The sequence below is a fragment of the Penicillium robsamsonii genome (assembly GCF_028829455.1).
Source record: "Penicillium robsamsonii strain IBT 29466 chromosome Unknown utg000005l_segment0_segment0, whole genome shotgun sequence".
Taxonomy (NCBI): domain Eukaryota; kingdom Fungi; phylum Ascomycota; class Eurotiomycetes; order Eurotiales; family Aspergillaceae; genus Penicillium; species Penicillium robsamsonii.
Genome location: NW_026643223.1, coordinates 4373587 through 4401270, shown reverse-complemented (window position 1 = coordinate 4401270; position 27684 = coordinate 4373587). Strand labels below are relative to the sequence as shown.

At 48.2% G+C, this 27684-nt stretch overlaps 13 protein-coding genes across 13 annotated transcripts; 6 read left to right on the top strand and 7 right to left on the bottom strand.

Annotated features, from left to right (window-relative positions):
• Positions 1 to 236: 236 nt before the first annotated feature.
• On the top strand, positions 237 to 1658 carry N7447_009701 (Zn(II)2Cys6 transcription factor; the record flags this gene model as incomplete). Its single annotated transcript, XM_057233963.1, has 1 exon — positions 237 to 1658. One exon carries the CDS (start codon positions 237 to 239, stop codon positions 1656 to 1658), a length of 1422 nt encoding a protein of 473 aa, XP_057083505.1.
• Positions 1659 to 4106: 2448 nt separating this feature from the next.
• N7447_009700 (cytochrome P450) lies at positions 4107 to 5063 on the top strand (the record flags this gene model as incomplete). Its single annotated transcript, XM_057233962.1, has 3 exons — positions 4107 to 4187; positions 4272 to 4816; positions 4898 to 5063. 3 exons carry the CDS (start codon positions 4107 to 4109, stop codon positions 5061 to 5063), a joined length of 792 nt encoding a protein of 263 aa, XP_057083504.1.
• Positions 5064 to 5821: 758 nt separating this feature from the next.
• Positions 5822 to 7605, top strand: N7447_009699 (NAD(P)/FAD-dependent oxidoreductase; the record flags this gene model as incomplete). Its single annotated transcript, XM_057233961.1, has 4 exons — positions 5822 to 5946; positions 6001 to 6097; positions 6173 to 6656; positions 6728 to 7605. 4 exons carry the CDS (start codon positions 5822 to 5824, stop codon positions 7603 to 7605), a joined length of 1584 nt encoding a protein of 527 aa, XP_057083503.1.
• A 738-nt stretch (positions 7606 to 8343) lies between these two features.
• N7447_009698 (uncharacterized protein) lies at positions 8344 to 9779 on the bottom strand (the record flags this gene model as incomplete). The annotated part of the gene is made up of 4 exons (XM_057233960.1): positions 8344 to 9175; positions 9246 to 9375; positions 9433 to 9562; positions 9618 to 9779. The coding sequence occupies 4 exons, from the start codon at positions 9777 to 9779 to the stop codon at positions 8344 to 8346; spliced, it is 1254 nt and encodes a 417-aa protein (XP_057083502.1).
• Positions 9780 to 10093: 314 nt separating this feature from the next.
• N7447_009697 (NAD(P)-dependent oxidoreductase) lies at positions 10094 to 11351 on the bottom strand (the record flags this gene model as incomplete). Its single annotated transcript, XM_057233959.1, has 6 exons — positions 10094 to 10335; positions 10390 to 10559; positions 10617 to 10788; positions 10863 to 11019; positions 11072 to 11256; positions 11309 to 11351. The coding sequence occupies 6 exons, from the start codon at positions 11349 to 11351 to the stop codon at positions 10094 to 10096; spliced, it is 969 nt and encodes a 322-aa protein (XP_057083501.1).
• A 105-nt stretch (positions 11352 to 11456) lies between these two features.
• Positions 11457 to 12808, bottom strand: N7447_009696 (FAD-dependent oxidoreductase; the record flags this gene model as incomplete). Its single annotated transcript, XM_057233958.1, has 2 exons — positions 11457 to 12740; positions 12791 to 12808. 2 exons carry the CDS (start codon positions 12806 to 12808, stop codon positions 11457 to 11459), a joined length of 1302 nt encoding a protein of 433 aa, XP_057083500.1.
• A 322-nt stretch (positions 12809 to 13130) lies between these two features.
• Positions 13131 to 16214, top strand: N7447_009695 (non-ribosomal peptide synthetase; the record flags this gene model as incomplete). Its single annotated transcript, XM_057233957.1, has 2 exons — positions 13131 to 15879; positions 16183 to 16214. The coding sequence occupies 2 exons, from the start codon at positions 13131 to 13133 to the stop codon at positions 16212 to 16214; spliced, it is 2781 nt and encodes a 926-aa protein (XP_057083499.1).
• A 664-nt stretch (positions 16215 to 16878) lies between these two features.
• On the bottom strand, positions 16879 to 18985 carry N7447_009694 (Glucose-methanol-choline oxidoreductase N-terminal; the record flags this gene model as incomplete). The annotated part of the gene is made up of 6 exons (XM_057233956.1): positions 16879 to 17268; positions 17325 to 17390; positions 17447 to 17837; positions 18042 to 18089; positions 18146 to 18370; positions 18426 to 18985. The coding sequence occupies 6 exons, from the start codon at positions 18983 to 18985 to the stop codon at positions 16879 to 16881; spliced, it is 1680 nt and encodes a 559-aa protein (XP_057083498.1).
• An 881-nt stretch (positions 18986 to 19866) lies between these two features.
• On the bottom strand, positions 19867 to 20384 carry N7447_009693 (Rieske (2Fe-2S) protein; the record flags this gene model as incomplete). Its single annotated transcript, XM_057233955.1, has 2 exons — positions 19867 to 20109; positions 20160 to 20384. 2 exons carry the CDS (start codon positions 20382 to 20384, stop codon positions 19867 to 19869), a joined length of 468 nt encoding a protein of 155 aa, XP_057083497.1.
• Positions 20385 to 20682: 298 nt separating this feature from the next.
• On the bottom strand, positions 20683 to 22836 carry N7447_009692 (RNA exonuclease; the record flags this gene model as incomplete). The annotated part of the gene is made up of 1 exon (XM_057233954.1): positions 20683 to 22836. The coding sequence occupies one exon, from the start codon at positions 22834 to 22836 to the stop codon at positions 20683 to 20685; it is 2154 nt and encodes a 717-aa protein (XP_057083496.1).
• Positions 22837 to 23217: 381 nt separating this feature from the next.
• N7447_009691 (PICOT family protein) lies at positions 23218 to 24143 on the top strand (the record flags this gene model as incomplete). Its single annotated transcript, XM_057233953.1, has 2 exons — positions 23218 to 24015; positions 24072 to 24143. 2 exons carry the CDS (start codon positions 23218 to 23220, stop codon positions 24141 to 24143), a joined length of 870 nt encoding a protein of 289 aa, XP_057083495.1.
• Positions 24144 to 24717: 574 nt separating this feature from the next.
• On the bottom strand, positions 24718 to 26247 carry N7447_009690 (putative Gamma-butyrobetaine hydroxylase subfamily; the record flags this gene model as incomplete). The annotated part of the gene is made up of 1 exon (XM_057233952.1): positions 24718 to 26247. The coding sequence occupies one exon, from the start codon at positions 26245 to 26247 to the stop codon at positions 24718 to 24720; it is 1530 nt and encodes a 509-aa protein (XP_057083494.1).
• A 375-nt stretch (positions 26248 to 26622) lies between these two features.
• Positions 26623 to 27654, top strand: N7447_009689 (thiamine transporter TPC1; the record flags this gene model as incomplete). Its single annotated transcript, XM_057233951.1, has 2 exons — positions 26623 to 26862; positions 26938 to 27654. 2 exons carry the CDS (start codon positions 26623 to 26625, stop codon positions 27652 to 27654), a joined length of 957 nt encoding a protein of 318 aa, XP_057083493.1.
• Positions 27655 to 27684: the final 30 nt, after the last annotated feature.

The following is a 27684-nucleotide window of genomic DNA, read 5'->3' as shown; positions in this document are numbered from 1 at the left end:
AGGAAACCATTGCGATAATTGGTGCGCGGTAGCTTATCACAGGTCCCTTTCTCGGCATTTCCCCGCATTGTGAGCGCAATCGCATCTTCTTCCACTTTTCTCTCCAAACAACGTACCACTTCGGCCACTCCGAGTCTAATGGGGGAGAGACACTTTGAAAATACCTTGAAAATACCTTTAAAAAGAAGAGAAGAAAACAAAACAAAAGAAAAAAACAAGCCTTTCACGGCTCTACTATGGCCCTGTATCGAGTCCGATTTGCCCCACAGGGACACGTTTCCAATGCTGTCACATCACCCGCTGTCGGACGTCATGCTCTCGAGGACAATTCCACCATCACACGACAAAGGAGTCGATCTGGTTGCCGCGAATGTCGACAGCGAAAGGTGAAATGCGATGAGACCTTTCCTGTGTGTGTACGCTGCCAACGGCGAGGGTCCCTCTGTCAGCCCAACCTACAAACCTCTGATTGGCACATGGAAGTCCCATGGCTGGCAGATTCCCCGTTGACAACTGTCTGTCTCAACTCCCACCCGGAAATCAAAATTAATGCACGCTTGATGCGCTATTGGCTTGAAGCAACGAGTCAGATGTTATCAGTGGACCCAAGCAACAATCCGTTTTCTTTTCCAATCCTCAAATATGCCACGGTTTCTCATTCTCTGGTTCACGTGCTTCAGTCCGCAAGCGCAGCACAGGAAGCGTATTTTCATCAGCCCAAGATGTCAGTAAGCTTGGACGAGCGGGGCAAAGCACTTAGTGCACTGAGAGAGGAGCTCGAGACTCAAAGTAGCTCGCTGTCACACTCATTTCTTACACTTTTGATGCTCGGCATGTCCTCATCATGGATGGCAATGGGACCCACGGATTATGGAAGAGAACACCTCCTCATTGCTCGAACTGTGGCTGAAATGGTGATACAGAAGAATGATTCCAAAAAGGATGAATTAGATCACCTCACTTTGGGCACTTATGTCTACTGGGACATGGCTTGCTCGTTCTGTCTTGACCCCGTGGATCATCCTGTTGATCGAGAAAGCTCTCTCGACATATACGTGAAGCAAGCCCGTCATCGGTTCCACGCTATCACCACCCACTCGATTGATCTTTATTATCTTCTCGGTCATCTTGGTCGTTACTGCCGAGTGGTCGTAGACCAGGGTAGTCGCGATCTGCTATATGAAGGAAACATCGAGAAGAGACTAGTAGAATACGAGTCTATGGAAAGCGATCCTGCGGCAAAGTCGCTCACCGAAGCTTTCCGAAAGCATGGCCTTCTTCTTCTTCATCGCTTATGCGGAAAGCCTGGCGTCTCTCAGCATACCATCTCTGCCCAGTTGGAAAATGAGAACTACGCGCACCATCTCGCAGTCGATATTATTGAACTTATACTACAAACAAAATCAGACTCTCCTTATTTGCATATCCAAACTATACCATTATTGAGCGCTGGTGCAGAAATGACATTGTCAGATACACTCAAACGCGACCAAGTCCGACACAGGCTAAATGAAGTGTATTCAACGAATCGCTTGGTGTCAACCCTATGGGTGATTGATTTGTTGGAAGAGTTGTGGGGAGCGCACGATACTGGAATGACACGTATCACATGGCTAGAGCTGATGCTGGTCAAAAACTGGAGGTTACGAATTGGTTGAAACATAGTTGCTTTTTTTTGATGGAAGTGACCAAATGTACAACAGATATTCCCCTAGAACTAAACACTTGAGCAAGAGACGTAATTTAACTCCTCTAAACTACTGCAATATTAGTATCGAATCGCCGAATAGATATAGATAAGGAGGTTTATGATACTTTACTTAGTCTCTAGGATTAAGACTTACCCCTAGATCAAGAGATAGACTCGGTTAAGCTTCCATCTCATCTAATAGTTAGAATTATATAAAGCGATAGCCAGCGTCTATATAGGGAACGGAAGCGTCGGAGAGATGACGATGAATATGTATATACTAAGAGGACTAAATAAGACGGAAATAATTAAATAAATATAATAATAGACTTTTTCGGATTTATTTTTACTAAAAATAAAATACCTAAAAATTACTAGATTTTCTCATGAAGATACACATGCTTTACAGCGTCGGAGATATATAAATCTACAACTTTACATGCAATTTAGTCAAGGACCTCTATAGACTGCGACATCGCCCGTCCATTGGCCCCTCCTAGGGGCCCAAGGCCCATGGGCACGCCCATGATGGGCATTGCCCAAGTGCCCATGCTTGCATAAAGTCACCCAAAATGGACGTATAACCTACCGACATAGCAGAATAAATTACTGTCATTTATATGCGTTTTGCCAACTCGATAGAAAATGTCATTATTAGTACACAAAATATTTGAATCTAATCAAAACATTTTGATATTTAATAAATGGCTATCCCAAATATGCGAGTAAGACAAAAAAAACCCTTCTAATACTTGTTATTAGTTGGTATTTTTATAAATCTGTTAAATCATCCTGTCAAAGCTGGAATATATATTTGAGACATGTAGTAACTCTACCAGTTAGTTCACATAAAATAGTAATTAGAGTAAGATTTTGTATATCGCGATTAATACGGAATCTATGATTATAATTCAAATTTCTATCAATATCAGTCGCCCAAAGTTTAAATATCTTATGCTTTTTCCTTGGGCTTTGTCGCTACCCGTAAGTAACGTATTGTCAAGTGCAACGAGCGTCGAATCATCTCCCACCTTCCATGGGTTGGGTTTTACCTGACGGTACGATAAATCAAATAGTAAGCAATAAAGGCCATCTCAATGATACTACTCGTACAGTACTTTCAGCAGGCGTGTGAATAATATTTGTCATGTAATATTAGATCTGCCCGGTGCTAGCTGCAGGTGTGAGAAAACGCAAGATTTCTTCTACCCCTTCCTTCCACCGGACTGCTGATAGCTTAAGCTGATCTGTTTATATCCCAAGGCCTGTGTGGGGCCATGGCCGCTGTTCCTCGACCTTCCCACCTCCACATCCCTCAATTCATGAACACCATCGCCCTGGGAAAAATACTATCGTAATAGGACATCTCATTGATAATGTCAATATCTACTATCCTATTTGATCATCCACTCACTTTCCTAGGCGGTGCGACTATCTTACTATTGGTGATCCGTCGATGGATCCAATACTACCAGTCATGGGTTTGTATTTTCTTCCCATTTACTTTCCCGATCGCTTTTGCCATATCACTGTATTGATATTGAGACCTAGCTGATATGTTTATACACCATGTTAGGTTGAAGTTCCCGTCGTGGGAGGACAAGGGATATTTGAATCGTGGAGGGCCGCCCGCCGTTGGGGCAGATGTGGCCCTCAGTTACTTCAAGAAGGATACGAGCTGGTGAATATGCTCTTCTTGACCTTTCCACGGTGCATAGGTATCTTACTTTGTGGATGTAGCATGGAGACTTTGCATTTCAAGTGGCCACACCAACCGGCTGGGATGTCTGCATTTGCAACGATGCAATGATCAGGGAGTATCTCAATGCTCCGGATGATTACCTGTCTTCCACAGCACCAATACAAAGGGTCGGTAATTTCCCGTTCAATTTGTGACTATATTACCAACGCATGTCCACAATGAACTAATTGTCAAGTGTACTCTAGTTCTTCCAGTCCAAGTTTACGGCGCCCGGATTGTTTCATAAGATTCCGAGCTCAATGATGAGTAAAGCCCTCACCTGGTCCCGAAGCCGCATGAGATCGTCGGATCAATATTTCCTAGATTTCAGCGAGGAACTCGAGTACTCATTCGAACAAGAGGTGAAGGACCACATGAAGGTCGATGACGGCTGGAATGCTTTGGATTGTTATACCATCGCCAGACGTCTTACAATGGGACTTGTGGCAAAATTACTGATAGGGGATGAATGCCGAAATCCAGCGAACATCGATCTTTTCTGTGATTATACGGCCGAAATTATAATTGGGGGACCATATATCAGGAGCTTTCCTGATTTTTTGAAGCCGTTAGTTGGGGTTCCCTCTTTTTTGGTTTTTTCATTACGCTGACCTTTGTGCTTCTACTGGAAGTATCGTGGCACGCTCATCTCGTGTTGTTATGCTATCGAATAAAATGCAGAGCCTATTCCTTGATCTGATTAATAAACGAAAGATCAAGTCTGAAGAGATGGCAAAGGAAGGAAGACAGCCTGAAGTGAGTATCAATTTTCTTTCACTGTCATTTCAGTTCAAATAATTCTGGCCGTTTCATCTCCGTTACTAAAACACTTGCATATAGGACTTGACAGATTGGTTCTGGCGATGGTCTCAGCAGGACACATGTAATGGTCATAATGAACTGGACATTGCCCAGCTACTTGCTGCCAATACTTTCGGGGCCAGTTTCAACACTACCGTAGTTCTTGTCCAATGTCTCTGCGAGCTTGCCGCCAGGCCAGAATATGTCACTCTCATCCGACAGGAGGTCATATCGACTCTTCAAGCCCAAAATGGCACTTGGACCAAAGAAGGGATTGAGTCAATGAAGAGACTGGACAGTTTTATCAAGGAGTCCCATCGGTACAACTGCTTTGATCACGCCGGAACTCCCCGGGTCGTCAAGAAGGACTTTCAATTCAAGAATGGCCTTCGGATTCCTAAAGGGACAGTTCTCTTAACACCAAACGCGGCCATGTTATTTGATGAAAGATATATCAAGAACCCCCTTGAATTCGATGGTCTTCGATTCTATGACCTTGCTAAGAGTTCCGAAACGCCCGAGGTATTCAAGTATACCTCTACAAATCCTCATTATCTTCAGTTTGGAGATGGAAAACACGTCTGGTATGTTATTTCCCTCTTTTATCTTTCGCCATCTCGTCTGTTCTATCTAGATATTCATATTGATTATTTTTCCTTGTCCAGCCCAGGTCGCTTTTTTGCAGCCGATGAGGTTCGACTCATTCTTGCATATCTGCTGTTTCATTTCGAGGTCAAATTGCAGGGAAATCTGCCTGCAAATTTCAAGATCAAGAGACACAACTTGGCAGATTTAGGGGTGAGCATCCTGTTGAAAAAAATTGAAAGATAGAGTATCTATGAGTCGGTGTGCCAATGTGCGGTCATTATACGAGGGTGCTAAGCCAAGTCCAGTGAATTTAGAATTTGCAGATATGAAATGGTTAGTCCGTATTGAGTATACTACAAGGTCTTCAAACGGTCATCCGTGTGGGTTATCAAACTTACAGAGTATTGAATTATAGTAATGAAGCTGCATGTTAGCATACCGCTGTTTCTAAGCTGAAGAAGAGCACATGGCTTGCATGAAGAACATTGTGCAGACAAATTTCACATCGTGCAATTTCTGTTTTTCAACCCATCTATATGCAGATTTATTTGTGATATCATATTCTTCGTCCGTGTTTCTAGTTATAAATGAGGCATCTCAGTTCTCAGCTCGCGGACCAATGTGCATTCACGCTACCTACGATCGATCATAGTAACACAACAGCCTATGCAAGGGCTATACGATTAACATTTCATCTCGATTCGATTTATCTGTTTCCCATCTTACTTTTGTTGCCTTTCTTTCTTTCTTTTTTTTTTGGGACGTGGCAGGTGTATCGCCAAAACAGGCAATCTAGGGATCAGATCAAGCACGATATTGTCGGAGATAGCTAGCCGGAATCGGGGATTAAAAAAGTTATTTAGATTCTACAGGAATATCCCTGTCTCAAAAAGAGAATCCCCGCTAGCTTTGGGTTTAAAATCTGCCAGACTGTCTCGAGTTCTACTCACTATCTATATCAGTATCCTGAACTTTGAAATTTGTTTTTATCTCAAGTCAGCATGTCTATCCCGGAAGAATGTACTGTGCTTGTGGTAGGTGGTGGCCCAGGAGGGTCTTATGCTGCTTCAGTGCTGGCACGGGAAGGGATTTCTACCGTCTTGCTAGAAGCCGATGTGTTTCCTAGGTAAGTGAAGCCACATCTCATTTCCGAAGAATGGACGATTAAATGGACATTTAGATACCACATTGGCGAGAGCCTGTTGCCGTCCACACGGGAATTTTTGAAATTCATTGACGTGTATGACAAGTTTGAAAGCCACGGATTCATTCATAAGGTCAGCATGATCTTGAAAGTGTTTCGACAGTCAATTAACCATATTGCAGAATGGAGCTTCATTCAGCTACAATAGCAAACCCGCAGCATGTACAAAGCTACCATGAAGATGTTCCTAGAGCCACGACTAACTCTGATATATCCAGACACAAATTTCCTTGCATTTGGTGGACACGCATGGAATGTGATTCGTTCCGAGTGCGACCAGATTCTCTTCCAACACGCTGGAGCTAGCGGCGCCAAAGCGTTCGACGGAGTGAAAGTCAATGGAATTGAGTTCCTGCCCACTGGCTGCCAGGAAGGCCATGGTAATCCAAACCAAGGACGGCCAATTTCTGCCTCCTGGACACGCAAGGACAAGACAGCCAGCGGTACAATTCGATTCCAGTACCTGGTGGATGCCAGTGGGCGAGCGGGTTTGGTCAGCACCAAATATATGAAAAACCGCCGATATAACGAAGGTCTTAAGAACATCGCGACTTGGGGTTATTTTGAGGGAGCTGGAACGTATGGAAAGGGTACGCCTGCAGAAGGAGGTCCTTTCTTCCCCCGGCTACAAGGTAAATATATCTATGAATGGTTAGATTGATGTGATATTGAAACACGGCGCTAAAATTGTGTGCTCTTTTAGATGGATCCGGCTGGGCGTGGTTTATTCCTCTTCACAACAACACAACCTCCGTTGGCGTGGTAATGCAACAAACCAGTTTCACAGCCAAGAAGAAACAGATGGCGTCACCTACCACTCGTGATTTCTTTCTGAAGCACATGACAGACGCACCAATGATTTCTGAACTGCTGGAAAACGCCACACTCGTGTCGGAAGTCAAATCAGCCACCGATTGGTCGTACAGTGCTTCAAGCTACGCCAGTCCTTACATCCGCATAGTTGGAGATGCCGGATGCTTCATCGACCCTCTCTTCTCTTCGGGTGTGCATTTGGCGTTCACCGGAGCGCTCTCTGCCGCCGCCTCTATCTGTGCGTCAATCAAGGGGGACTGCACTGAACTGACGGCGGTCAACTGGCACTCGGAGAAAATCCGAGAGGCCTATACACGGTTTCTGCTGGTGGTTACTAGTGCGTACGCGCAAATCACAGGTCAGGAGCGCCCGGTGTTGAATGATTATGAGGAAGAAAACTTTGATCGTGCCTTTAGCTTCTTCCGACCTAGTAAGTCTCTTTCAATTTTTACCAATCTCCTTCCCACCCGTGCTAATCTTATCCCAGTCATCCAGGGGACTGTGGAGATTGGTGGAGGAAAGCTGAGTAGTCAGGATGTGACCGATTCAGTGGAGTTCTGCATGCGAGTCATTCGTAAAGTGGATGGCACTACGGACATGGCTCTAAACGGAGAAACAATGTGTGAAGATGAACGTGGCGAGGTAACTTGCGATCGCATAAAGAAGGCGGAACTCAAGTCTGATCTTAACAAGTTCCGTGTTGATGTTGTAAATGGGATGACCGTCAATCTTGAACACGGAGCCCTAGGACTGGTCCGAGCGACTTGATGGTATAGAGATTATTGGAAGTGAGAGATGTCTACAGGCTGAGCGACATGGGTACTTGAAATGTTACAAAAATACCTCCCTATTCCCAGTATGCATTGAACTTTAAATATATGCCCTAACAACAAAGTAATAGCATAGTAAAATGTCAAAAATCAGTTTTTACATATTCCGACAAAGATTGAAAGATTTTATAATCAAATACATCGCTTTCAGTTTTGGCAATTAAACGGCCAGGTTCAACACATACATCCGACATATTTTATGGAAGAATGAAATAACAGGAAGAAAGTTGTCGGATTAAAATTTTGAAAACTGATCATATGTATGATAGACAGAAAGTAACTGTGGCGTATAATCTATCATATCGAAACTATCGAACAGGAGAGAATAATAAATTACAGACTGGCGCTAATAACCAGTCAGCGGGAATTTTACGGTGGGTTGCATATCCAGCAAAGTCTGGGGCACGTAGTAACTATCTAAATACAAGGGTAATTGTTGCACTGGACCCGATGGCATAATAGTTCATTAGATAACGCAGGAATCAGTTCTCGGCTTCTCAACAGCTCAACTTGCAACTATTACACAAATTCCGGCACTCTCTCCACTGCCTTCACGCAACCAACCATAATGATTCCGTATGAACCACGACTGCTGTTGGGTACTTGGCGATATATTTGGCGTCGAGTCACACTGGTGACCTATCATGCAGATTGAAACGATAGCTCAACCCACCAATCACGATCTATCGTCTGGAGATTCCGCCAAGACCGCCTCGAGAACCGCTTGTCGATGAAGACCAGCAGTGGCTGGCCGCCACACCCGCACCAAGTCGAGTCCCACCGAGGCGAGCAGTTCTCGAAACTGTGTCTCCGTTCGTTCCAGCGACGAACACAAGGCCATCATATTGAAATCCATAATAGTGTCTGATAGATGGACCTTCGCCGGACCATCTGGCAACACGCGATCGTGAATGAGCAGCAAGGAGTCTTTGCCCATTGCGTTTCGGATATGCTGCAGGATTCTCCGTGCCTCAGTGTCCGGCCAATCGTGCAGGACACGGCCCAGGAAGTAGACGTGTGCACCTGTCACGGGCTGTGGGTCAAAGAAGTTATGGGGCATAGTCTGTACTGTCTGCGTGGGCACCGTGGTTGTCTGGAGTCCCAGTATCATGCTTTGGATAACGCCAGGTACGTCTTGTAGGACAAAATGTCCCCGGAGGGACGGAAGCGTCTCAAGCAAAATTTGGATTTCGTGGCCGATTCCACCCCCAACATCCACTAGTTTAAGCCCTTTATCAACAGGAGATCTGGCGCTTGTGAATTGCTGGAATCGCTGCGCGACGGGGAATATTTCAGTCCATCGCGCGGAATTGTCACGTACAACACCTGCCTGCATTGTACGGTTAAAGGCATCGAGTTGAGATGGATGTGACTTCATCCAGTCGAAATAATGCTCGTTTGTGTCAAAGACATATTGAAAAGGTCCTGCGCAGGCATTTGCAGGAGACCTGTATTGGGTTTCCCGTAAATATTGGGGAAGTTTGGCGAATATTTGGAAGTGAATGTCACTGATGTGATGCGCGGAGAGTTAGTATGGCGAATAGTTCGCTCATTCTCTTTCTTTGCATAAAGACTTACAAGTTCATTACGATTCGGCTTGCCAAATAGCCACCCCGAGCAAGATCTTTCACCACGGGATCGGGTTTGTAGGTCCCTGCTGGTGTGACATTAAATATGCCAGACGCTGTCAATGACCGCAAGATACGGCCTGGTCCATTTGGATCAGCTATCTGTAGGTTATGGGCAAGGGGAATGGTTGTCTTACAAACAAGCAATGTATCTCCACCTGCATGCGATGCAATTTCGTCGCTCGTAAATTCCTCTTTTGAGGAATTATGGACAAAATCAAAGATTCCAATATCAATGGCAACGCGGACGGCTACGATTGGGGTTGTCTACTCGGCGTCAATACACTGCATGTTCATAATCATTACACCAGGATGGAGTTACCGCAATAGTGGCTTTCTCTAATCTTGAATTCGGCTGGTCAATAGTTGCAGCAAGTCTCTCGCAGGCCTGTGACAGCTTCACTCGCTGCTGAGTGTCAATCGATTGGGTGGTCAGGAGGTCCGCGGCCTCAGAGATAGAGGTGGCCAGGCTAGTCAAGTCCATCGCTCCACGGGGATGATCAAGTGAGAGTGATGGAGAACTCCCGGACCATGTAGGGGTTGACAATATACTATCACAAAACATGGGCTTCCAAATATTATCTTACAACTACTTTCGACGAAGAGATATAAAATGCATAAGATCTGCGGTATTGTTACCTTAACTGTGACCTGTCAAATACATCCGAGCGGTCCTGCAGTCCTGCAGAAGGGGATATAATACCATATTCTTCACCTATCGACGTTTGCTAATTGCAGTGCAGTGCAGATCACCGAGAATGGACATGTCGAAGTAGCTGCATAATATCGCCGCCACATCTATGCATCCCTCTTTTTCACAAACTCGTTCTCGAATTCTAGGCCCGCGTCGCATCTAATGATACCGTACGAAGCCGCAGAGTCCATCTGCCGATCCTGCTCCTGGGAAAAGACCTTGGCCCGTTTGAGATGGTCCAGAACGACTTCGCCGACTGGCAGTCGAGTCCCTACCGCAGCGCCACATTCAATGGCGTGGTCAACATCTTTTAGAGCCAGATCTAGATTCGACCACGGAGATGTGCCTATAATTCAAGAGGTCAGCATAATCGTAGTGTGCGTCTGGGTGGTGACCTCACCCTTGGGCGGCATATATACGCCCTGGGTCAACCGCTTGGAAATCATGGTCGGCAGAGGTCCAAACTGGGCTTCTAACAGCTTCTCGACTACCTCAGTACCCAGGTCGCTCTTTTCTGCAAGGACTTGAGCTTCACCGATGATCTCCGTCAGACCGGATACAAGGAAGTTCCTTGTATTTTGTTCAGCCTTTGTGATACTCAAAGATGGCAGCCCAGAATACGCTTACCCAATTATTTTCAGCAGGGATGCCTTTTCCGGCCGGTCTCCTACCTCCAGCATATCACGCGCAATCACATCTTTGATGTAGGGGGATATTCGGTGTATCGGGCAATGAGAACCGGCAGCCACCATCAGGATCTTTCGCTCTGCGGCCATTGGGGCAGAGCCAAATACAGGACCTGAAGAAAATTAGTGTGATGAACCGAATTTTAAAATGTATAAAATAAAATAAAATCAGGGTCGGCCAACATACCCGACACCAGAAAGGCATTTTCCTGTGTCAACTTGGCTGAAACAGCCTTGCTTGTATCTGGATGGACAGTCGTTGTATCCACAATGATCTTGTCAGTCAGATTTCCAGCGGAGATGATTTGTGTAATGATGGTCTGTAGTGCTTCATCGTTGCTAGTCTAATTGTGTGGTTAAAAGTCTGAGACAAGATGACAACCATGAAGTGCCTACCGAGATGAAGATGATCGCACTGTCCCTGACCACATCCGCGATGGAGTCACAATATACCCCACCAAGACTTGTTAGAGCTTCGCCTTTGCAGGCAGTGCGATTCCAGAACCGCAATGGCAGTTGTCCCTGTGCGTGAAGATAATTCTGGAGATTTGACGCCATGGCACTACCCATGTTTCCGAGCCCTACAAGAATCCGGTGTTAGTGAGGGTTCAATGAATGGTATATGCCAGCCACACTTGCCAATCCACCCCAATTGGGGATGTGTTGGGATAGTCATTGTAATCTGGTAATTTGACGGTTGTTTCTATTGTTGGTATGAGAGATAATAGGATTCTGTATTTGCCTTCTAAAGCTTCAAGACCTGGGTGTAAATAAAGTAGGGCTATTTCAGTTCCGTCTCCACGTCATACAATATATCTCCATTCAGCACCCCAGACATAGACATGCCCCAGAACCGATTGACGTGCAGCATAATCCACATATACCACTCCTTAAGCCACACCGCCCACGGCGACTGATTACGGCGCATCCTACCATTGTGTAATGCAACCTCGTTGATGCGCTGGATGCGTGGGCGACGGATCAGATCGAACCGGTCAAACACCTCTCCCAAGTCCGTATAGTCACCACCTTCATACTTTTCCAATAGTCCGGAAAAAAGTAAGACATCCTCAAACGCCAAGGAGACCCCCTGTCCGGCGTGAGGTTGCACGGCATGAGCGGCATCTCCCATAAGCAGCACCCGAGGTGTTCCCTGTGGCGTAGGTGAGGGCACAAACCATCGACCACCCAGTGGCAGGCGATAATGTGGGTAGAAATGCAAATCTTGGCTAGTGTCCACTAGCTGGCGCAGGTATTGGCCCCACTGTCCATGGACGCAATCTAGCACGGTCGCCAGTGAGCTGCGACAGTCTGCCAGCTCTTTCTGGCGGTGAAGTGACCAGCCATCGCGGACATCGGCCGAGGAGCTGCCCGCTGGAAGAGGCACCTCCTTGCTGAAGAACCAGAAGACCTGCTTGGCGGCGCACGGTGCAGTGGCCAGCATTCCGTGAGGTGTAATTGTCGAGTGCAGACACCCCGCGTCTTTGGGATCTCGATCTATCACGTCGTCAACGATCGATGATATTGCAGCGATGCCAGAATACACGGGAGTAATCCCCGCATCGACGTGCAGCGTGCGTACCGCCGAGTGCATTCCATCGCAACCAAGGAGAATGGAGGCTGTGTCACTTGTGCCATCGGAAAAGGTCACCATGACAGAGTCTCCATGTTCCTTGATGCCGGTCACCTGTTTGTTGTAGTGGATGGGGATCTGGTATTTCTGCGTGCCGTTCCGCAGACACTCGACCAAATCCACCCGATTTATCCGGAGATACCCGAAGCCAGTTTTTTGCTTTGCTTCTGTGGAGACATCAAGTTCACTCAGGACACTGCCGGATGTGGAGTGTAAGATGGTTTTGGTGATATCGACGCTATGCGGGAGAATCGTGTCCCAGAGGCCGAGTCGGTGTAGGCAACGCAGACCATTGGCAGGAATCCCCAAAGATCCTCCGATGCCTGCAGTATCTGGATCACGAAGCTCGTAGATGACCGGACTCAGCTTGTTGTGCTGGGCTAGGCGGATGGCAGCCGCGAGGCCGGTGGGCCCTCCTCCAATGATGATGACCTGGATATCAGTCAGTGTGGCTCTGATGAAGTAAAGGGAGGAAGACTAACTTTTTCTAGGTCATACATTGTGTGATTCGAGAGAGAGAGACCAGTGACAGGAGGAAAGGTTATGAATTGATATATGCGCAGACGTGACAAAGAATGTAGAAATAAATATATTGACCCCGGCTCCTTGCAGCTTTACATGAATACCGGATCCAGATTGCGGTCAAGCGTGTACCTATAGGAAACTTCCATGGCTTATGTGGGTAGCTGAATTGACAATTAGGGGAATTGGAGATACATCATTTGTACAAGCCACATATAATTCACCACTGTTCATCATTCCCTTCGCTTAAACACACGTTGTCGAAGGGTTACCAAGCAGTTCAGCACGAAAGCCTGGAAGATGGCATTTAGCAATATCACACTCCTCCTAGAGGCAGTCGCCGACAAACCGGGTAGCGGGAATGTCATCTGCTATTCACCCCAAAACACCACCAAGCCCAAGTCATACTCCTATGGCCAGCTCTTGGAGGCCGCCCAGAAGGCATCATGGGCACTGCGATGCAGAAAAGAAGAATTCCGTCAAGGCCAGGTGGTTCTCATTCACTTTGACACCCACTGGGAAAGCATGGTCTGGTTCTGGGCCGTTACGTTGGCTGGCTGTATCCCAGCTATGTCCACCTCGCTATCCAACAACCCGACAGCGCGGATATCGCATTTGGAGCACCTAAATACCACACTTAAGCATCCTGGCTGTCTGACAACGGCTGCTAAGCTGTCTGAATTTGGAGGGCAAGATGGTATCACGCCCATTGCGGTAGAGTCGCTGGAGATGGACAACGCGCCGGCCGCAGAGCTGCGTAACGTGTATCGCGACGCCCAGCCCGCCGACATCGCCATCCTGATGCTGACCTCTGGCAGCACCAGCCATGCCAAAGCAGTCATCCTCACCCATGGCCAGATCTTCACGGCGCTGGCCAGCAAATATAAGGTGGTGCCACTACCGGATGAGACCTCATTCTTGAATTGGGTCCGATGCGATCACGTTGCAGCCATCTTGGAAATCCACTTGCAAGCCCTGTTTGCACACAAGGACCAGATACATGTGCAGGCGCCAGATGTCTTGTCACATCCAACCGCCTTTTTGGACATCGTCCACCGCCATCGGGTCTCCCGCACCTTTGCGCCCAACTTCTTCCTCGCTCGAATCCGCGCCGCCCTCGAAGGCCACGGAGACCGCTGCATCGCATACGACTGGGATCTCACATGTCTGCGGTACATCGCCTCAGGTGGCGAGGCAAATGTCACCAAGACCGGTGCTGCAGTGGCAAAGCTCCTTGCCCAGTACGGTGCCCCCGAGACCGTGATTGCTACAGGGTTTGGTATGACCGAGACATGCGGCGGTGCCATCTACAATCTAGATTTCCCTCGCTACGACCTCGAACGAGGACTGGAGTTTGCATCCACGGGAAAGTGCATGCCGGGTCTAAGTATGAGAATCACGACCGTTACAGACCATACCATCGCGCCGGTTGGAGCTGTGGGCAACCTTGAATTGACGGGGCCGATCATCTTCGAGGGATACTTCAACAATCCAGATGCGAACGAGCAGTCGTTCACCAGCGATGGATGGTTCCGGACGGGTGACCTGGCTTCCATAGACGACCAAGGCAATCTCCACATGATGGGCAGGGCCAAAGAAGCCATGATCGTGAACGGCGTTAAATACAGCCCGCAGGAGATTGAAACTGCGCTAGATGAGCCAGGCAAAATCCCTGGTCTAATCCCAAGCTTTACCTGTTGCTTTTCGTCATTCCCTGCAGGTGGTGACACGGAAGTCATTTGCGTGGTGTACTTGCCAAGCTATGCGCCTGATGACACTGTTGCGCGAGCCACAACGGCCGATGCCATCTCCAAAATTGCCATGATGTCCACAGGCTCCCGACCACAGGTGCTGCCTCTCGACAGATCGCAACTGCAAAAATCCGCTCTCGGCAAATTGTCACGAACCAAGATCAAGACGGCGTTCGAGAAAGGCGACTACAACACCTATCAAGAGGATAATATTCAAGCAATCAAGCAACATCGGGCAACCGCCCGTGTTCATCCTGCGAACGAGCTGGAGCAGCGCTTGCTCGATCTTTTCATCAAGTCCCTTGGGCTGCCCGAGGAGGAGTTTGACGTACAGTCCTCTCTCTTTGATATGGGCGTCACATCGGTGGAACTCATCAAGTTGAAGAAGTGCATTGAAGATCACCTTAGTGTGTCCCAGGAAATTCCTATAGTTACTTTGATGGTGAACCCCACTGTGCGCGACCTTGCCAGCGCCCTAGGCGATCAGCAGAGTCCTCATAAACCAAACGAGTATAACCCGGCAGTGACGCTGCAGGCTCAGGGAGACAAGACACCGCTGTGGCTTGTTCACCCAGGAGTGGGTGAGGTTCTTGTTTTCCTCAACCTGGCCAAATTCCTGGTGGACCGAAAGGTGTACGCCTTACGGGCGCGAGGTTTCAACGAAGGTGAACAGCCTTTCGAGACGATTGAGGAAGTTGTCAGCACATACCACACCGCCATCAAACGAAAGCAGCCGCATGGACCGTATGCACTGGCTGGATATTCATATGGCACAATGCTGGCCTTCGAGGTGGGCAAAGTGCTGGAGAGCCAAGGAGATGAGGTGCGCTTCCTGGGTTCCTTCAACTTGCCGCCCCATATAAAAGCCCGCATGCGACAGCTAGACTATAGGGAATGTCTTCTTCATCTCTCTTATTTTTTAGATCTCATTACTGAGGATCGGGCGCGGGAGCTAGCATTGGAATTGCAAGGCGCGACTCGGGAAGCAGCCCTCGCCAAGGTCATGACGGAAGCCAATCAGGATCGTCTCGCCGAATTGGCGCTGTCGCCTGACGCTCTGACAAAGTGGGCAACCCTAGCTTTTGCCCTACAAAGCATGGCTGTTGATTACGATCCCACCAGCTCCATTGCTAGCATAGATGTCTTCTACTGCAATCCTCTGGCTGTGGCGGCTTCATCAAAGGCCCAATGGCTGAATGAGCATTTGAGTCAGTGGAAGAATTTCTCGCGGTCATCGCCAAACTTCCACGACGTTGGGGGTGCCCATTACACTATGCTAGGGCCGGAACATGTCTTTGGTTTCCAAAAGACATTGCGAAGTGCCCTGGATGCAAGGGGGATTTAAGACTTGTTGAATGATCCTATCCCATTACTTGTTAGCAGACTGAGCCATGCTTTCCTAGCCTTATGGTATAAACACCATGCCTTTTCCTAAATTGATCCATCAAAATCCCTTCCTTTTACCTCTCTCCCAGCCAGTAGATGTAACAAGCCCTAAGCCCAAATATGCAAAGCCGCATGTCAGCAGAAGGTGTTCATGATGGTAAATCAGTATCAAGGAGTATTTTGTCTCCAACCAGGAGATGCGTAATTTTAAATAGCTAATGGAGGCATCAACACCAACGAGCACTAAGACCAAAGTTTTTTAAAAGAAATTTGGTCAAGGGAGTGCTGTCGGCAACCACACAATTTCGATCGTCCTCCTTGTTACGTTTCGTGTGGTTCACTTATATATATCACTTCTTAATCTGGTCGGACATTTTCTCAGCCACAGCATAAAGAGTGCACATCAAGTGGCCACAAATTTGGAAGGGTATAACAGAAACGTCAATTACTCGTACAATTTGAGTACCGTAAGCCGTAAGCTGGGAGTTAACAACACCGTCTGTATCCCGAGGTAGCATGCTCGCAGTGCCAACTGGGTGGAAGTTCGATCTATCTGAAGTAGGGTTAGTCAGTGCTCCATGTGGAATGTCAAAACATTATTCTGACGATTGCAAAGAATACGAATGAAAATATAAACAAGAAAGAGTAAAACAATGAAACAAAATATATGATAATGGATGAAAGTAAAGCAATATGAAATCCAGATGCATCATGTACCAGCTGGACAACACACCGAGGTCGAGGCCAGTACACTGGATACAGAGTCTGCTTCCAAGCCAAGTGTTCTGAGAATTGAAAAAGGAGATGGTTATTCGCCCCCGTGAAGGGGCAACTAGGAATGTGGTCGATACAACCAAACAGCCCTAGTTCGTATACAATCACACGACTGCAGGTAGCTTCGATCGGTAAGATCACACAGTATATCTGGCCAATAGAGCATCAACAATGCCTTCTGCATCATCGCTTTCCGATGCCCCATCATACTCGCCGTCATCTGTTTCGTGTTCATGTTGATCTTTCTCTTTCATCTCGTCCATCGCTTTGTTCTTCTCTTCATTTCCTCTATTTGCCTTTTTTCGATCAAGGATGGTCTCAAATTGCTCCTCGGGGTCGAAAAGCCTAACTCGCCTTGAAGGCGAGCGTTTGCGGACGAGAAACATTTTATCTTTCTGCCGATAAGTGGATGAGGCCTGTACTGCTATTTCAACAGGATCCTGTTGTAACCGTCGGGTATGAGCAAAAAGTAATTCTTGGATATCATCGGCGATCCATTTCTTGATGATGAGGAAGTTGGTATCATCCTTTGAGAGTCAGTGTTGAAATGGAAAGTAGAAGCATACGATAGTTCTGCCCTTACCTCATCCCAATCCCACGGCAACCCAAATGCTTCGAGTGTTTTCGGAAGGATATAATCTCGATGAACCTTGTTTCCAGTTTTGTTAGCGGTCGAGATACTGGGTAGAGCTTGTTTTTCCATACCCTAGTCCACGTTATGCGTGTCTCTTCTTTCTTTTCTTTGTTTTCGGGCCGTCGAGTCGGCTGAGGCACCCCGCTCATGATCACAGTAAGTGTTCTGGCCTTAATATGTTCAATGCCCTGGATCAGAGTACGGTAGCCGCTGAACCGGATCCACTCCAGCCTCTCTTCTTGCAGATTGGGCCGGTCGCTGTCATCACTCGCCGCATCTAGCGCTTCAAGCTCATTGCTATTCAGAGCAGCCAGCTGGTCCAGCAGTGTGGTGTCCAAGGCTGCCATCCACTCTTGGAGCTGGGATTCGACCGTCGAATTTGGGAGTTTGATGATGCGGGTGTCATAGGTGATGTGGATTTGTTGGTTTGTGATGGACGCTCTCGGAGAGATGAGCTTGACGCTGAAGATACGTGATGGCGGTGGAGCAAATAGTTGTGATTGCGAGGGTGATGGTTGTCTGGAAATTGGTATCCTAAAAAATACATCTTAGAATGTCTCTGTATCATTCCGTCAGACGTGGTCTTGCCTTTCGCTGAAGTCACATCCACTGTCACTTACTTTGAGTCAGGGTCTTGTTTCAAAGAGTCTCTAGGAGCATACATACCTAGATGATTCATCGTGGATATTGTTCTCTGGGTTGGGGTCTGTCTCCCTGCTCCAAGAGCGTTAATTTAGTTGAGTAAACCGATAACGACAAGATCCACTTACTGTCGGTCACTCACTGGTGTGCCAGTCAGTCCAGAATCCACGTCCGAGGCTTGGTTCGAGGGGGATAGTTGGGAGAACATGGGTCGCTCTTTTTTGAATGATCCAACATTGGAAGCTTTTGAAGTTTCCTGCACTTTCTGCGCTGCAACAATAGATCGAACTAGCAACTCCTGATCCTCTCTGGAGTAGGTCACAATTGCTGTGGTACGCTGACTTTCACCATATCTGCCGACATTAGCAGCAGACCTCAAACTATGGAAGAAAAGTATGAGTGACTCACCCTCCCACCATTCTTCTGGAATAAGCCAACATCGCTATTTGTAGTATCAACATCAAATTCCCCTTGACATTTCCGAGTTCGTTCCGCATCGTATCAATCTCCGGAAGTAGGAATGGCCATTTGAACCTCTCCGCGCGACTGAGCTTGACTTTGCCCAATATCCGGGGTTTTGCATGGAGCTGTTTGCTGGCTGTGCGTAAACTCTCGTCCAGGGACTCGAAGATCTCTTTGCATTTTTTCGCTATATGCGTAACCGTTTCCAGCCCGGCTGTATTGAAGATACTCTGTTTTGATGTCGTGATAGAGACCGATTTCACATTGGTATTGTTGCCATTGTCATCTTTGTCGTCTGACGCCGATGGTTCGATGCCTACATTTTCCTTTGCCAATTCGCCCAGTTGCTGTAAAATACTGGCATTCAGTGACACATCTTCAGCGACCATGTTTATCTGCTCTGGCGCTGTCTTGACCTGTCCTGCGAAAGTCACAAGCTTCACGGAGCATTGTACTCCAGCTGATGCAATTGCAAGGATGGCAGAAGCTGCCCCAATAGCTTCCATTGTTCAGAGATCACTTCACGCTTGACAACTCTCCTAGAAATCAAAATTCACGTTCACTTTAGGTGCAGCTGAGAAGGAGAAGCGGGGCAATGCTGACTTTGGCTTTATTGAGAAAAATAGAGAAAAACAGAAAATGTCGCGCTGAAAGAAAAAAAAAGATATCTGTATGTTTCTCGGTGGTAGCAAGAATATAGGGTATTTGATATCTAATGGAGAGAGAGTAAAAAGAGATGGGAGATATATATGGGAACTTGGAAGCTCCCGACCTGCGTGGCCTGAGGCCAGGATCCTGCACTCAAGCTTGCTCTGTTTATATGTTCGATACTTAAAAAACAACCAGAGAATTAGATTGAATTCATATTATCTTAGGAAATATTAAACTTGAACTTCTTATATCCATGACTTTGAAATATGTCTCGAACCAAAACCTCCTTGGCCTAATCAAACAGGCAGACATTTCAACTCATACGACCACACAAATAAAATGCCATATCCAGCTTCAAGCTCGTTGGCCCCTTCTCCCATCTGACATGATATTTGCAGCTTTCTCCCGCATAAGGACTTCGAGCTTCTCATCTTCTCGAAAGAGCAAAACCGACGAAGCGTGATACAGTTGATATATGCGTCATATTTGAGCCAAAATCCCAATCATGCATCGACACCCCAACCATGTGAATATTTCAATATGGATAGTTGAATAAACAAGATACTAGTAGCTTGAATACCCTAATCACTTGAGAGAGATCTGCGTAGTTGGGGGCCAGTTCCAAGATCCGTGTCGGTGAGAGACAGTGGCGTCGAGCTGTAGCTGGGACCTTACTCAGGTCAACTCAGCCCTGCTGCACTTCTTATGATAATTCTTCAGAAAGGAGTGGCCAGTGTTAACCGATTCTTTGCTTCCGTCTCACCCAAACCTCTTGGTCCGTACTCCCAGGTGCTGATGAGTCACGTAGCTGCACTTCCCACACCTTGAGTTGGTAGTTACCACGATCGGCGCGTCCAGAGAATATATCAAATGACCAACCATGTTTGGGACATGTGAGACCCGCGCTGAGCACGACGCCAAAGTCTTCAATATCAAAGAGGTTGCCCCGCGAAAGTGGGAATGACGAGTGGGGGCATTGCTGGAAAGAATGAGCTCAATCCTTCCGATTAGAAGACGTCTTGGACTTACATGATCAATGGCATGGTATTTTCCCTTGTAATTGAAGACCAGGACTTGATCCTTCAGTTCTCCTGGTAGGTCAATGTCTTCGACTTGCTCCATGGCGCCGTTTGTTCTGGGAATATTGAAAGCCTTGCATCTTGGCACGATCCGGGCGTCATCTTCGATGCTTGGGAAGTCGGACGCAAGGCCAACGGGGTGCCAGGCTGCACTTGCCCGTGAGAAGGGATTCATTGCGCGAGCGATAGGTTGGTCTCAGTTGGGTGTCGGGAGAAATCTCCTTCCGCCCCACCATATCTAGTGGGTCACCATATTCTATCCATACGGAGTATACGAGGCAATTAACAGCTTATATATGAAAGTGATATGACTTTTAACTTCAAGTTACATTGGGACATGACATAGGAATGAAGTTTAGATTTTATCAATTGCTCTTTTTGCAGCTGGTTTTACATATCCCGTTTTCCACCCAAGAATAATCATCTTGGCTTGTAAAACATTGGAAGTATGGCCATAGTTAGTTTCAAGTAAATCATTTGACACACATGAAACCGCAACCTTCGCGAGCACGCTCACAGGCCTTCTTCAGAGCCTGTTCCTCAACATCGGTCCATTTGTATGTCAGCTCATCCCATGGCTTGCCAGACTTGAACTCCTCGCGGTACTTCTTGTGGAGTGACTGTAAACGGCCCACTTCACGTGGATCGCCTGTGCCAGAATATACCATGAAAAGGGTGCAAGGAGGGAGAGAGTCGTAAATGCGCGAGATGTTAGAGACGGTCCGGGTGACAGTGTCAGCCAAGACGTCAGGCTGGGGAAGATCTGTGGAATCCCCTTTGCCGGTGGTCGGAGTGGTTTCTTCAGGAGGAGGGAAAAGGGTTGTGGATTCGTTGGCGTTGTTGGGATCGGGAAGACGGCTGCACCAACCACGAAGGTATTCAAGATCACGAATGCGAGCCCAGGCAAAGTCAACACCGCCTGCTGGGATAGAGGGATTGGACTCGTCCCCGTTGATCACCGCTGAGACACCGCTGACGACTGCGTCATCATCGCGGCATCCAATCGAGACAGTTGCCTGGGCACCAAACCCACGTTCCGGGTTGCCCCAGTCAACCACGGCTCCTGTTCGTTCTTCGCCAGGGCGAGGGACATAGCTCGGTCGAGTAGAGCGCGATAGCCGACGGAAGATGCTCTCGTTGGAAACCTCACTTGTGCCCCATCGCTCTCCTTTCTCGCACTTCAACTTCACAAGTTCAAGAACAGCACGGGCATCCTCAATGGAGTCATGCCCGGCCATTCCATTTTGAATCTGCTTGTTTTGGTATTTCTGGGTGAGCCATTTCAGGCTGCATTTGAGTGGCGGGCCGCGCGGGTGTGGGTAGATGATGCTTGTGTCGACAATGAAAGGGTGGACAAGTTTGAGTGCTGTAAGGTCGGAATTGAGGGAGTGTCCCACGAGGATCGCACGCGGCGTAAGAAGAGTCAGGAGTCGTTGCTGAATATCACCAAGGGTCGTGGTGACCGGTTCGAGCATCTCTGGAGTGATCCCAGAGTAACGTGTCAGATAGTTGATTACCGGCCGTGCTGGTTTCACCAGTTCATCCAAGACGACTTCGCCATCCCACCCAACCATGCTGATGCGCGTGAGTTCGGACTGACCCCCTTCGGTGATACACATCTCACAATCGAGAGCAAAAACATCTCGACCAACAGTGACGCTGCCACTTTCAATTTCGGCATCAGGTGGTTCAGCAGATTCCAGGGTTGGAACTCGAGTATCCACCCATCCATCTTCCGTCGATTGCCCGGCTCGTTGACGAACCTCCATCTGGGAGGATTTTTCGTCATCGGAGGTGAAGAAAACAGGATGTAAAATATAGTCATTTTCCAGGAGGTCCTCGCGTGAGGTGACGAAAGTTGTGATTGGTGTTCGTTTCGGAACGAAGCCTTTCTCAACTTTTGCGGGCCGTGCGCCTTTATGGGAGTCATCACTTTTGGTCTTCGGGGGTGAGGACATGAGAATGGCCTGCAGTGGTGAATGGACCTTGTTGTATTTGTTGTCCCCTGGCGCCTTGACGGGCCAGATGTGAGGGAACATGCCGGCCAGTGGCTGAAGTGGTTCAGGGAGGTTTTCGCGCGCGAGAGATCGAGGATTGAAGCGATGCGACCGGTCTGGTAATGGGAGGCCCTGTTTCCATCGTTCGTAATCGGCAGCGTGTTCATCTTTGGGTTCCTCCTCGGTGGCTCCAGGTGAATTCGACTTGGATTCCTGAGTCTCCTGCTCTCCAGTCGCTGGGTTTCGCTGCACGGAGATTGTACCATCAAACATGCCCATTTCTAGGCCAGGTACCATCAGTACAACCACCTTGCGCACATGACCGGAATGCTTCATGGAGATCCATTGGGGCGCGATGCCATCAGCGAAGCAATAGAGCAGCAATCCCTGGAGATCGGCGATTCGGATAGGTGCCTGTAATTTCCCATCGGCATATGTAAGATCTGGGTATTTGACTTTCTCGCCATCAACTCTTTTGCGCTTCTTTGACGCATGGCTGCCATTCGAACCTTCGCTGCTCGGGTTATCGCTCTGCAGACGGGACAAGGTATCGGCCACGCCGAATCCTTGAGGCGTGGGTTGACCAACTGGGTCATCCGAGCTGAGCTTTCTCTTCCTATCTCTTCCCATATTGTCTTCAATGTTCGGATTTGCAGGTTCCTCGCTGAACTCGCATGGAAATTCATGATGATACGCGATAAGGTCACGTGCCAGGAAAGATTGCGATCACGTGGGATGTGGAGATAACTTGCCGGCAAACACCTTTTCCGGTTTGCATACGGCATGCAAGAGACGCCAGAGACGCCGAACGATCTGATAACCGGTAAATCTGGGATCGCCGTGCAGGGGGGCTTGTTTTTGGTATCCATCACGCCATTCCTCTGACACGTCTCCTTCGCTTCACAATTTTGGCCTCACTTTCATACTTGTTTGACCTTATCTTCCAGTAATACCTCTCATCGCTTCCGGCCTTTGCCATCTGTTACATCCCCCTTTCACACACACTCCACTATGTCGACACTCACCGAAATCACATCTGAGGCCGACTTCTCGTCGCATCTCTCTTCCCTGTCACCTTCTGCATTGGTCGTCCTATACTTCCACACTCCATGGGCTGCCCCATGCGCCCAGATGGGCGCAGTGCTTTCAGCCCTCGCTTCGCAGTACCCCGCCACTGCCCCGCCTACCATCTCGTTTGTCAGCATCAACGCCGAGGAGCTACCTGATATTTCGGAGGAATATGACGTTTCTGCCGTGCCCTTCGTCGTGTGCCTACGTAGCGGCCAGATTTTGGAATCAATCAGTGGAAGTGATGCCGTGAAGGTTCGTGACGCTGTCGAGCGCCACGCTGGCCGCGGAAATGTCGCAGGTGCCGTCGGTCCGATGGACGGTGTGAAGGCTAACATCCCCCCGCCGCTGTCTGCTGTTCCTCGTGAGGATGGTCCCCTCACGGCTACTCAGGCTCCCGTTGCCGCTTCTGAGCCGCCTTCCGCTGATGCGGCGAACGCAACCGCCGTCGCGTCTGCCCCTGCCCTGACACCCGAACAATCCCGGGAGGCACTCTTTGCCCGCCTCGAACAACTGGTCAAGGCAGCTTCTGTCATGCTGTTCATGAAAGGAACCCCGAGCAGCCCACAGTGCGGATTCAGTCGGCAGCTGGTTGGCATTTTGCGCGAGCGAAGTGTTAAGTACGGATTCTTCAACATCTTGGCGGATGAGGATGTGCGCCAGGGTCTGAAGGAGTACGCCGAGTGGCCTACTTTCCCTCAATTGTGGGTGAACGGAGAATTGGTCGGTGGCTTGGATATTGTACGTGCTCTCCCCTACTTTGTCCATCTGATTCGATTATTAACTCAACGGTACAGGTCCGCGAGGAAATCAACAACGACCCCGATTTCCTCACTGATCACTCAGTCAGCAAGCCCACCGCTGCTTGAGTGGTTGGTTACTCGTTGCACGATACCCATGACCCCCCTGTCTCTGGGGATAGATGCTAAAAGTCTAACATAATGATAAACGTTTTTGTCTTGATACGGCTTATATGCACGTCTGATCATATGGATCATATCCTTTGCATTGTTGCGGGACACACTCTTGCTATAAATTGAGATAAGCAGCATCGAATCAAACCAATCCATTGTCACAGATCATTCCTGTTGACCATGACGGATTCAACACATCCTCTTGAGAAGCTCGCACTGGCAGTTTGATCTGCCTTGTAGCCCAATAACTATGTTGATTGATTGCACCAAAGCTGCGCTCAGGTTTCAGAATACGAATTCATTATATTTACAACGTATGGTTCTACATATGTACAACGCTCTAGATGAACATTATTTCACATTCGTATATACAATCAAGTGCTAGAATGAAGAAAATTGTGCTGGATCTTGAGCACAATTCAAATATTGGATTAATTGCCTTAATCCTTTGAACTGGCTTATCCTTGTGCTGTACCTTCTGTGTTGTTCTCGTGAATCTGACTTTCTCTGTTCTTCTTCGGCCATTTTCTTAGCTTCTTGCTTCTTCTGATGATTCGCTTCTTTCCTGGTGATTGTCTGTGTTGTTGGCTGCCAGGTCCTTCTTGGCCTTTTTTGTCCAAACATGTGGATGCTTATGCCTACAGACGGCGAACCTGGATAGCAGAGCATCCGTGTCGACATACGCGCCTGCTAACCAGCGAGATCCTGTGCTGGCATTGAATTGGCGGCGGGCATGGACGACTCTTCTGTTATCAAAGATGACACACTCACCCGGATTGAGCTTCAGCTCAAAGGTGTGTTTCGGATTATCAATAATTGAAGTGAAAGTCGCAAGGGCGTCTCGTAGTTTGTTCACAGACCTAGCATCGTAGTCTCTTCCATCCCGTGGTGGGAGGGGAGACTGGAAGGGGGGCGAGTAATTGACATGGCGGAGGTCGTCTGTGTTCGAGTCATGCTCAAAGACAGGTCGTTCATTGTAATAGATGTGTTCCTCGTGCCTATACTCGTACCCCAACCGCTGCTCGCAAAGCACTTTATAATCTTCTGGGTATCTCTCACTCATGAGCTTCGCAGTCGAAAATGTGTCTGCGAACATTGATTCGCCCCCCGAACATGAGTTCTCCAAACAGTGGAGGAGCTGGTATCCCGGTGGCTCGTTCATATACATCAAATCCATGTGGAATCCAAGGAATTGGTTTGTATATGCGACATTTGTCGCCTGCGGAACAGTGCGGACGTCGAACGTTGATCCGTAGAAGGTGTTTCGTAGTGGTCCCATCCGTGTTGCAATAGCTTCAACCATCGATCGTGAGTCTGGAATATCCTTCACAAAAATAAGGCCCAGTCGCTGCAACTGGTGCATCGCTGTGGCAAATTTGGAATCATCGGCCATATAGTCCGAGTAAGATACCCAATGTTGACTTCTGTCCATTTGGGCCCGTCCCCATATGATCGGTTTGCTGTTCTGGTTTGAGTGCTGACGATGAGTGTTGAAAATGGGCCGTTTTAGAAAGTCACGGTCCCAGGTTGATTCATGCGTCGTCTGAGACTCCCCAATATCCTTGGCCCACCGGATTAAAAGCTTCTTTCCATCCCAATTGACCCAGGTCGGAGAAATGTCCTTGGGAATGTCACTTGTGCGGAACGAGCGCTGCTTCGAGTGTTGATCCTTGCACACTCCACACTGGCATGAATCGCGCAGGTAAGTATATGGCAGTTTGATTGTTGTACCTTTGTCCATATGCAAGTACAATTCCTCTTTTCCAGCCCAGACCGACCCTTTTTTGCCCACTTTTTGAAGGACGCCATCCGCGAGGTTGTTTCTTCCAACCACTTTAGGGGTGGAGTTTTGCACATCGCCCCTGAAGTTACCGGATTCTTGTGGTATCGGATGTTGACTTTCAATTTTTGGGGCAACATGATCCAATTTGCCGTCAGAGTCTGACTGTACAGAACTGTTGAACCTACTAGAGGCAGCTATCAAGTTACGGCGTGGGGTTGAGCATGACAAGGCTCGTGGCACTTGCCAGAGGGTAACTGAACTTCGCAGACGATGCATGAAGGACCTTTGAACAAGTCAAGAAGAGATGACCAGTGAAAAAGGGAGATGGAGGGGAAAATCTACCTTGAGCACCCGGGACAAATGGAGTGGAACTATAATTACCTCGGCTTCCCGTGGACGGATCGTTGAATGCCTCAGGCAATAAAATCCCCTTAGGCAACAATTTTTACCTCAGGCAGAAGTGTCATTCCTTCTAGCATCGATGACATCGCCCGGGCGGTGCCCGGAACTTACGTAAATGGCCAATTGACGTTGTTTTGTTTTTCACATTCCAAGAACTCAACGAAATCAACATGGATCTTCATGCTTCAATTCCCTTATAACACATCGATACAGACATCTCCAGTCTGTAAGAGAAAGCACTCTCAACTCATGTCGGCTGGGGGCGAACACCTCAAAGATGAAGGCACCAAGCGGCAGGTCGTGTTGGCCGGCGGAATTGCAGGTCTGATATCACGGTTCTGCATTGCGCCGCTGGACGTCGTAAAGATCAGGTTGCAGTTACAAATCCATTCGTTGTCAGACCCTGCCTCCCATCAGAGTGTCAATGGGCCTGTTTATAAGGGAACATTGTCCACCATGCGGACAATTATGAAGCAAGAGGGAATCACAGTACGTTGAAAAGATCACCTTGCTTCTCGATGTCAGTGTCAATGTCAATATCCTAACGCAAGCTTCTCCCCACAGGGCCTCTGGAAGGGCAACATTCCCGCCGAAATGATGTATGTCTGCTACGGCGCCATGCAATTCACCGCGTATCGAGGAACAACACAAGCCCTCGCTCAACTCGGCTCCTACCGACTCCCCCAACCCGTTGAATCCTTCCTCTCGGGTGCAGTGGCAGGCGGATGTGCCACGGGGATAACATACCCTCTTGATCTTCTCCGCACGCGGTTCGCTGCACAAGGACCGGACCGTGTGTATGGGTCGCTACGCGCCTCAATTGTGGAGATCGCTCGACATGAGGGCGTACCAGGATTCTACCGGGGATGTTCTGCCGCTGTGGCGCAAATTGTGCCATACATGGGACTTTTTTTCACCACATACGAGGCGGTTCGACCAGTCATGACCTGGGATGCTCTACCGTTCGGTACAGGGGATGCCGCCGCCGGTGTTGTGGCCAGTGTACTAGCTAAGACGGGTGTATTCCCGCTTGACCTAGTGCGTAAGCGCTTGCAGGTACAGGGCCCAACAAGGACACGCTACATTCATCGCAATATCCCGGAGTACAAGGGCGTTCTCCAAAGTATTGCCCTAATTTTCCGCACCCAGGGTGTGCGTGGTTTATACCGCGGATTGACGGTCAGTTTGCTCAAGGCAGCACCTGCAAGTGCGGTGACAATGTGGACCTATGAGCACGCATTGAAGGTCCTTCAGGAGCTCAATGTAGGAGCTGACAGTTGAAGTGGATGTTCAACTTGTATCACCAATAAT